The sequence below is a fragment of the Cyrtonyx montezumae genome, unplaced genomic scaffold (assembly GCF_038088225.1).
Source record: "Cyrtonyx montezumae isolate F1298 unplaced genomic scaffold, pur_monq_1.0 scaffold_12, whole genome shotgun sequence".
Classification (NCBI taxonomy): domain Eukaryota; kingdom Metazoa; phylum Chordata; class Aves; order Galliformes; family Odontophoridae; genus Cyrtonyx; species Cyrtonyx montezumae.
The window spans coordinates 10,498,037-10,508,098 of NW_027071848.1; the positions used below are offsets into that span (position 1 = coordinate 10,498,037).

Sequence of the window (10,062 nt, forward strand, 5' to 3'; positions counted from 1 at the left end):
TGAAATTTCTTCTGCTGTTGTATGATCAGTGGTTTATTCTCTTACATTTTTTTTTCCTTGAGAAGAAGATCATTCTAAGCAATAGAGGTTAAAATCTAGGTTGTTGAGATTTTGCTTTCAAATGTTTCTTACTGTTTATAATGTAACTTTAAGAATGTGTTTCTTAAAAATGTGATTTTGCTGTAATCCTGTCTGTGACACAGACGTTATGTGTTCCTGTGAGTAAGTGATTTCCAGAATAGTAGAGCACCAAGAGTTCTCCAAACACTAAAGGACTCCATTCAGTCTTCTCAATTTTTAAACTGGAAGACATTACTGCTGTCATTTCACAGTCTCAGCTTTTCATCTTAAACAGAAAATCACCTGCACAGCTCAGAGTTCAAAGCAGACTGGCAGTAAAAGCACTTCCAGTGTATCTCTATTGAGCATTCAGGAATATATTTTTACATGGAGAATGATGAGGTTTTCCTTCTTGCTGAATCAGCAAAGCTCTGGTGCATGTGGAATTCAGTGGCCTAAAATAGGTTATGCCCATAAAAATTCTGCTAATCAAGCTCCTAAACGGAGCTTTTGAATTTCCTCTAGTTTTCAAAGTGAGTACTTGCAACAGTCTTAAAAAATAAGATGTTTGCAAGTCTTCAGATGGTTAAAAGTAAAATTAGTTTGTGACTTTAATTAATAGGCAAACTATAAATCAAGGTACTTCCTTATTTTCAGAGTGGCTGCAAGAGCCCAGTTATTTGAAAGTGCTGGTTCACTTAAGCAAGTTTCTTCAGGACGGTAAGTGCTTTGTACTGTTAAACAAATTGTAAAATCTTTTGTATTTTCCTGGCTCCAGAAATTGAAATTGAAGTGTTGGAGCTTTGTTCTGTGTCTTCTGGACAGCATCATGTGGCATACAAAGCTTTTGTGATTTTTTAAACTCACCCTTTTTATGGAAGAAAACTAAACCTAATATATAGTAACAGCCTTTCTGGCTATTCTGTCCCTTACTGAAGTTGCAGTGAGAGATGCTTGGGTTAGTAATCTGCTTAAGGACATGGCTACAAGAGAAAATTAACAAGATGAGGGCACTTTTTACTAATTCTATACAGCTTTGTTATATAAGTATTTTCAGCAGAGTAATAAACATGCTGGTTTATGACAATTTGTTTGTGCGTGGTCAAGGACTGAATAACATCTGCTTTAGAAAGCTCAGGATTCATTTAATCAGGATCCCTGTCTTTCCCATCACACATCCCATCCCTCAGCACCTGTCTGGAGAAACAGCTGCCCTTTGTTCTTGGTAGTCTGCATCAGGAATTATTTACCTTTTCTTCATGATTGTACGCATTTATTCAGTGGATTTGATCCATTCGTACTTTGAATGAAGCTAGAATGTTCCGAACCATGTTCATCTAGGGGGCAATAATACTTTCTATTGCTAACCAGCCTCAGTGGTTAGACTGAAGACAAATAAATGTATGTGGGGAAAGTTCTGTCTTTTTACTGTCTGCATCTCAGATCTCTTGAGACAGAATGTATGTTTTGGTCCATCATTTTACTCTGATACAATAATCTTACTGGAACTGCTGAGCAACAGAAAAAATAAATAAAACATAATATTAATCCATGAATCTAAAGATAATAATGAGGTAACATAACTGTACACAAAGGTGCCAACATGTGCTGAGATGTGCAGAAGGGGAATACAGCTGCTTTCTCTGACAAAGAGAGAGAAAGTGGACCTGAAAAGACCCACTGGTTTTGTTCAAGGGAAACAGTTTACAGGAATCAAGGCCATTCTTTCTGTGGAGTAGATGAACTTTGAGAAGACTAAAAGAGTGTGTTAGGGAGAGGAATGAGATGAGAGGAGGAGAGCATAAATTTAAGGAATGAAAGTATAAAAGATACTGGAATGTTCCTGGGCCAGTGACCTGAGCCAAGAGCAATGACTGCCTCACCAGTGCTGTATCATTTCACTTCCAGCTTTGTTCTTTCTCTTATAAGTGTTTCTCCCTTCTTGTAAACTCTTTCCTGACATTCTCCTAGAACCTGTGCCATCTCTACCTATATACAAAAAGCATGTAGGAAGCCAAAATCCAACAAAGGAAAAATGTAGCAGTTGATAATGGATATGAGGAACAGATAAGATAGCAGAAAATACTGAAAGGCTTAATAGCTTCTCTACTTCAGCCTTCCTAAGAAAGCAGAAGAGCAACAGTAACAAGAAGAATGGAAAACGAGAGGTCAGCAGGCAAAATGAGGAAGAAATAAAAGGTAGCTCGGCTGTTCTTGTAATGCTGCTCAAGTCTGACTGAGGTTTTGCAATTCAGAGCCAGCTCTTATTTCCCTTTCATGCATACAGTGAGCATAATGATTGAATTAAGTAGTCTTTTTTGATCTGAAATCGTGGTAATTACATTTGATCCACACAGTAGACAGGCCTTCTAGATTCCTAATGTTCCTAGCTAATGAGTATATGCAAGCTAGAGTATAAGACAGAGAAGTTATTTTTATGCTGTCTGGCTCTATAACAGAAATATTTAAGTGAGGACTGTGACAATCTCCATGCAGGGTCAATTTACCATGGTATAAATAACTGATTTTGAAACGTATAGCAACTGATTACTTATACATAGCACTATCTAAGTAGTTTCATCATCGCTCAAAGCATTTATTGCATGAAACAGGTGATTCATAATCACCTGTACAGGTCAAAAGTACCTTTACAGCTTTGCAGTGTCACAGTGGCTTATGTATTCCAGCAGATAACCTCTCACTTGTTGATTCATCACCACAGTGTCCTGGATTTTCCTAATTCATTCTTTCAAGTAGTCTTTGCACCACCTCTTTCTGACTTTGCATAATGAGCTCTCTGTACTAGGAAAGTTGCATCCCCACACACATTTTATTATTACCTTTTTAATGCTGATTCATTATTTGAGGCAGTTTTTATCTGTCTTTCTGTACACCAGTACGTACCTCCATGGATGCACTAATTTGAAAAGGTTTATGCTGGTTAGAAAGTGACAAAATGAGAGGCCACTGTACACTTTAGGATTGGGTCTGGGTGCACCAGGCCTGGATGCAGTACTCCATATGGGGTCTCACAAGAGCTGAGTAGAGGGGGACAATCGCCTCCTCTCCCTGCTGGCCACCCCTTTTTTAATGCAGCCCAGGATATAGTTGGCCCTCTGGGCTGCAAGCACACACTGCTGGTTCATGTCCAGCTTCTCATCCATGAGGACCCTCAAGTCCCTCTCTGAAGGGCTGCTCTCCAGGAGTTCTTCCCCCACTCTGTATAAGTATGTGGGATTGCCTCAGCCCAAGTGCAGCACCTTGCACTTGGCCTTGTTGAACCTCATTAGGTTCACACGGGTTCCATTTTTCCAGCCTGTCCAGGTCCCTCTGGATGGCTTCCTTTCCCTCCAGGGACTGCACTGCTCAGTTTGGTGTCATCTACAAACTTGCTGAGGGTGCACTCATTTCCATTGTCTTTGTCATTGATGAAGATGTTGAAGAGCACCAGTCTGAAAACCAACCCATGGAGAACACCACTCGTGGCCTCCACCCAGACACAGAACTGTTGATCACAACCCTTTGGCTGCAGCCAGCCAACCAGTTCTTAAGCCATCAAACAGTCCATCTTTCAAATCCATACCTCTCCAATTTAGAGAGAAGGATGTGGTGAGGGTCCATGTCAAAGGCTTTGCAGAAGTCCAGGTTGATAACATCCGTCGCCCTCCCCCTCTCCACCAATGTTGGTAACTCCACCATAGAAGGCCGCCAGATTGGTCAGGCATGACCTGCTCCAGGCTCACTGGCCTATAGTTCCCTGGGTCATCTTTGATCTCTTACTTAAAAATGGGAGTAATGTTTCCCTTTTTCCACTCACTGGGTATTTCACCCAATAGCCATGATTTTTCAAATATGATGGAGTGCTGCTCAACAATCACATCAGCCATCTCTCCCAGAAGATGCATATCACCTGGCCCCATGGAATTACATACATGCAGTCCAGGCTGCCTCCAATCTTAACCTCTCTAATGCTCTCCTCTGAATTGATGAGTGCCAGGTCCAGTAGGGTTTCACCTTGGGCTGGTCCATCTAGTACCTGGACCAGGAACTTATCCTCAGCAGACTCCAGGAATCTCCTGGATTGTGTGTCACCCACAGTGCCACTATCCCAGCAGATGGTGGTTGAATTCCCCATCAGGACAAGAGTCCATGAGCATGACACCTCCCACAACTGAAGCAAGAAGGCCTTGTCAGCAGGCTCCTCCTGATCAGGTGGCCTGTAGTAAACCCTAACCACTGTATGTCCTTTATCTCTGACTTTAATCCATAAGCTCTCAACCTGGTCATGGCTGTTAACAGACACAGCTCTTCACAATCTATCCACTTCCTAACATAGAGGGCAACTCCCACTCCCCTCCTACTCTATCTATCCATCCTGAAAAGCCCATAGCCCTCAGTCATAATATGCCGGTCATGAGTCTCGTCTCACCACATTCCCATGATAGCAACCAGATCATAATTTTCCAACCACATCACAGTTTCCAACTCCTGCTTATTTTCCATGCTGTGTGCATTGGTATAAAGGCACTTCAGCTGGGCTTTCTGGCACACTACATTTTGAGAGTGGCCCTCCCGCAAACCTCTGAAAGAAGTTTTAAGTTTTCCCTCACTGCTTCCTAGAGGGACATAGGAAAGTTTTGGACAGGGGGTTGGCAACATCACCTCCTCTGAGGAGTCCCTAGGGGATCCTACAGGACAGTTTGGAGGTTTTTCTCCACAATCTCCTGGTGTGACAGCAACTCTGAGCCTTTCTTTGTCCCACCACCCTCAAGTCTCTTTCCCCATTGGATCTAGTATAAAATCCCAGAAATCCTTCTGTCCTAGCAAGCTGCATTGCATCCCCTTCCCCCTTCCTACCTAGTTAAGAGTCCTCTCAAAGTGCCCCACAAGCTCTTGGGCTAGGATCCATTTCCCTCTTAGAGACAAGTGACAACCATCTGCAGGTAAGAGGCAAGTAAAGAAGCTTTTTCTCATGTTGAGTTTTAACTTATTGTGTTGTAGTTGTGGCCTCCCCAGGGCAGAGTAGAGGGGGAGGATCACCTCCCTTGACCTGCTGGTCACTCTTTTTTTGGCACACCCCAGGATGCCATTGGCCTTCTCAGCCACAAGGACATGCTGCTGGCTCATGGTCAACCTGCAGCCTATCAGGACAAATAGATTCTTCTCTGCAGAGCTCCTTCCCGGCAGCTCATCCCCTAATCTGTACTGATGGTGGTTATTCTTCCCCAGATGAAGGACTCTACACTTGCTCTTGTTGAACCTCATCACGTTCCTCTCTGCCCAACTTTCCAGCCTGTCCAGGTCTCACTGAATGGCAGCACAGCCTTCTGGTGTGCCAGCCACTCCTCCCAGCTTTGTATCATCAGGAAACTTGCTGAGGGTGCAATCTATCCTGCCATCCTAGTCACTGATGAAGACATTAAACAAAACAAGACTGATGTGGCACTATTGTTGTATGACATGACTGTTATTTCACTATTCTGGGAGGAAAGACAAAACAGATTATGTCACTTGCATATGCACGCTGTTGAAAAGTGTGTCTAACATTTGAAACTTCACCAAAGTTCATGTTCTGGGTCACTGAGATAAAGACTGACTGGGAGGAAAGTTGAATCAGCAACTCCCTGTCACATTAAACAAATGTGAAATGATCAACAGCTTCATCTTTGCATGGCATAATGTGGTCTTCCAATAACAGAACTCAGAAAAGCTGGTGGATCATATAAAAATTGCTTCCAGGGTATAAAATAAAGTCAGATGTTAAGAGTTCTAGATAAAGCATAGGAATCTAGTGAGAACCTGTAAATGAGATAACTTTATGTTCAGTCCCTTATTTTGTGTTTTGTAGAATCATGGTGCTAAAAGCCTCATCAAGCCCATCTGTCCTCTTGCTCTGGAACCAAATCATGATATAACTCATCTGTTCTTTTTACAGATGTCTGTGTAGTGTCTCTTTTTATTGTTATGTTGCTTTCTTAACTAATCTTTAGTAGCGAGGATTCTTCAGATATTTTCCGATTGTGTCAGTTCTAGTGCTTCTCTATTCTGACCAGGAATATGGTTTTACAGCTATAAATTAAAAGACTTAAGTTGCCTATTGTTCTATTCAAGAAAATATGTTACTGAATGTTTCAGTACAGGCACTGGAACCTGGAAAGCCATTTGTTGCATTTTTGAGTAAACATCTGCCAGAGCAGAACTCAGACCTTGAGAGCCAGCTGAGCTGGACATGTAGCTTATTTATCGATAGCTGAATTAGGTGGCTTAACCTGAAACTCATCCCAGACACCTCAGTCTCTGATGCTGCAAATTAGTCAGCCTGGAGGGCACATTACTCCTTTTTTGTCTCATATTTACCTTATATTTATGATTTTATTCTGAACACTATATTTTTTCTCAAATCATGGTTTTGAGCCTTTGATGACTTGCTGATCTCTGTAATTCTCTCCACGTAGTTCATAACTTGCTTCAAGCAACTTGCTCAATTCATGTACATTTGAAGTATAGTTTCAAGTATCCTTCAACTGTTTTAACTGTTATGATGTTCCCATTTTAAGCTTCTAAGTAGGACCTAGGTCTATTTTCTACAGTAGCATAGTTGGTAACTCCTGGTAAACCAGGAGTTATTGTCTGCTGAAATTCTGCTCCTCTGAACTACTGTGTATTATGTTGTTATCATTCTGTACTTCTGGAGGAGATTATTCCTACATTTCCCAGGTTTTAATTTTTTTTTCCATATTTTTTTTCTTATATTTGCAAACCTTTTATCTTTTTCTTGCAGACAAGCCAAAGCCATGTATTCCTGTAAGGCTGAGCACAGTCATGAGCTGTCTTTCCCACAGGGGGCAATATTTTCCAATGGTAAGATGTTTCACACTCTGTTTACATTAAATCCAACAAACAAAAACAAAATCTGAACTGTATCCACAAGATAAAAGTGCAATTCCCTTTTTAGCTCTCAGTTTTTGCCTGCTTTTTATATTGCTCTTGAATAAATGCTATTTAAATAAACATATGAACCACGTCTAGGTTCTGTTAACTGTAAATATTTCTTGTCAGCATAATTTGCTTTATTGTTTTGTTGGTTTTTTTTTGCAGTGTATCCATCAGTGGAACCAGGCTGGTTAAAAGCAACTTATGAAGGCAAAACAGGACTCGTTCCTGAGAATTATGTTGTCTTCCTCTAGTAATCTTTAGTGGACAGCAATATCTTCATGGTATCCATGGTAACAAATAATAAGCACTCTGATTTTTTATCTGACACAGATATGGGATCAGCCCGTTAGCTGAGAGTGGTAGATTTCCTTCAGACACTGCAGCTGCATGTTACATAGCTCCCTATCAACGGAACAGAATGTAATGAAACAGTTAACAGTTACTGTACTGAAGACGGTACTCTGTTTAAATAACTTCCATTGTTTGCAAAAGGTTGTTCTGTTCTTCTTTTATGGGTAAGGAACACTAGAGCAATAAAATCAAAGAAGTTGCCATTTAGCTGCAGACCTTCAGGTCCTAGGGTGTTGCTCACGCAAGTGTGAAATTTAGAGGGAATGCACTCTCTGACATTTCTTGGAATCCATATTTTTAAGTATGAACATTTTCATAATGTAAGTAATGCACTGTGATTTGAATGCTCCCTTAGAAAATTTGATTCTGAGATTAGTCCTGATCATTTCAAGTAAGAAACAAGTCTTCCATGAACCAGAAGTTTGACTTCCTGTTAGTTGCGAAGATCACAATGTGTTACAGAATGTATGTAACTGGTAGTGAAATCAGATTACTGACAGAGCAGTAAATGCTCATTCAAAATGTGATGTTTAATGAATGTTTCATTCAACTACTTCTTAGATTTATTTTGTCCTTTCTGTACGAATATAAATAACAGTGACTTGTGTTTCCATGTTACCAGTCAGGTGGGAGATAATCTCGGTGTATCTCGGAGCACCAGATTCAGAAAACAAGGAGATATTGAAACTGGAATGATTGGTAGATACCAAATGAGCAATGAAAAAAAAGTAATATGCTTTCAAACATGAGATAAATTATAACTGAATCCTTTTCAAGTTTTTCCATTGTGAATAAGACAAGCAGCCTGTGAAACAGCTGGTTTTATAAGCTCTGGATGCTGAAAGCTCCACATAGCAACAAAACTACTTAGCATTTTAATCCCGACTTCCACAAAATTATTTGCCATATGTTTCCCCCATTCCACAGAATAAAAAAGCTTAGCTGATATGTTTTTTGTAAATACCTGTTGTTTGCTACTGGTGGGACTGGAACAACAGCAACAACAAAAAAAAACCACAGAGAAAATAGAAGCGACTTTGTAAATTGGAGCCTCTTTCTTGCAGATGGGGAATCTGTGGTATTAACCAGGCTAGCATGAGTAAAGCTGACTGCAGGCAGTTGAGAACAAACTGCTTGAATTAGTGACAGACTGATCTGGGTCCTTTCTATACTCTAAACATCTTCAGAGGCGAGGGTCAGGTTGGGTATCAGGAAAAGGTTCTGCACCAGAGGGTGGTGGGCATGGAGCAGGCTGCCCAGGACAGTGGGCACGGCCCCAAGCTGCCAAAGTTCAAAGAGCATCTGGACAGCGTACGATGATTTTTGGGCAGCCTTGTGTGGAGCTGTGAGTTGGACTCCATGATCCTGGTGGGTCCATTCCATCCTGGGATATCCTGTGATTCTATGATTAGGTCCCAAAGCTGTGTTCAGTACATCACAGGCAGTGGAGGCAAAATCCATTGCATTTATTTTTCAAACCTGTGCCCGCAGCTGCTTCTGCCCTAAGAAGATCAAAATGGGTTTGGTTGTGTCTTTGCTTTATTTCATAATGCAAAAATTGAAGAATGCTAGAAAGCATACCCTTGTTGACTTGTCCAGGAGCAGTGCTGCTGCAGGGAAAGGAGCAGGGAGGGAGACAGTTGCAAGCAGAGACTTGAGGCCCTGTGTGCCTTTCACCCATGTGGATAAATGCTGTGCCCCAGGTCTGGCAGCTGTACCAGGCAAACTGACCTCTGCTGAACATCATTTTATGACCCCTCATACCTGTTAGGAGGCATTTAATTGTGAAATTCTTGAGGAACTGTGAAAATAGGAAATCCTTGCTCTTATTTGCTTTGCTTCAACCCGTGTATTTGTTTGGATGTTCTCAGTAGTAGGCTCTGAAGCCGGCTGATCTGAGTGCAAGGTAAAGGACTCAAAGATGCTAAGTTCATATAAAACAAAAATTAAAATGCCAAGTTCAGTTACAAAGCCTGTAAGCATTGAGGGAGAGGTTGCAGAAGTACTGGGAGGAATCCCTGTGGAGGAGGGTTGCTCTGTTCCCATGCATTCATCTCATGTTAGACACAAAATTCAGCTGTGGAAGACAGCTTAGTAACAAAGTGGATTTCATTAATTCTCCTATGCACTGAACAAATCCATCTTCTCCTCTGTCAGGCTGGGCACTTTTTCAGGCCCTTCTTCTGAACCAGCCACAATGATCACATAAATAATTTGAAAATAGCTTGGATTTAAAATGGCATTTCCATCTGAAAATGTTACATCCTTTTTTAATTGCAGTTAATATTGACAGATGCTGGAGTTATTTCTTCCTTCTCTGGCACATAACAAGCATTTTCTGTATCACCATGATGCTGGGCTGGGGATGCCTCAGCTCTTCTCTGACTTGCCAAGAGGGGGTTTTTCTCCACAAGGAGCTGTACTGTGATCTGGAAAGTTAAATAACAGTGCCCACAGACTGGAATGGGAGGGAGCAGTGCCGTGGCTCATCTCGTGATCCCTGCACAAATATCCCTTCTCGTAATTGCAAAGGAGCAAAAATCCATATAACATTTAAATGAAGATACAATACTCAGATAGTGCCTTACCAGAAAATTGGGCAAGCTGAACTAAATTAGTTCACTGTACTGATTTACTGTTTGTTTTATTATTATTATTATTATTAAAGTCAGACTCACTCTACAAAGTCTATTTTTTTTATTTTCTCTTTATTCT

General features: G+C 41.1%; 1 protein-coding gene across 3 annotated transcripts in view; it reads left to right on the forward strand.

Annotated features, from left to right (window-relative positions):
- The window catches only part of ARHGAP42 (Rho GTPase activating protein 42), a 149,884-nt gene extending 141,542 nt beyond the window's left edge, over positions 1-8,342 (forward strand). For 2 of the 3 annotated variants that reach the window (XM_065730015.1, XM_065730017.1), the window contains 3 exons: positions 718-780; positions 6,842-6,921; positions 7,159-8,342. In XM_065730015.1, coding sequence (XP_065586087.1) covers positions 718-780; positions 6,842-6,921; positions 7,159-7,247 — 232 coding nt within the window. In that variant the 3' untranslated portion in view covers positions 7,248-8,342. The remainder of the gene's footprint in view (positions 1-717; positions 781-6,841; positions 6,922-7,158) is intronic. The other variant, XM_065730016.1, reaches the window with a different exon arrangement.
- Positions 8,343-10,062: the final 1,720 nt, after the last annotated feature.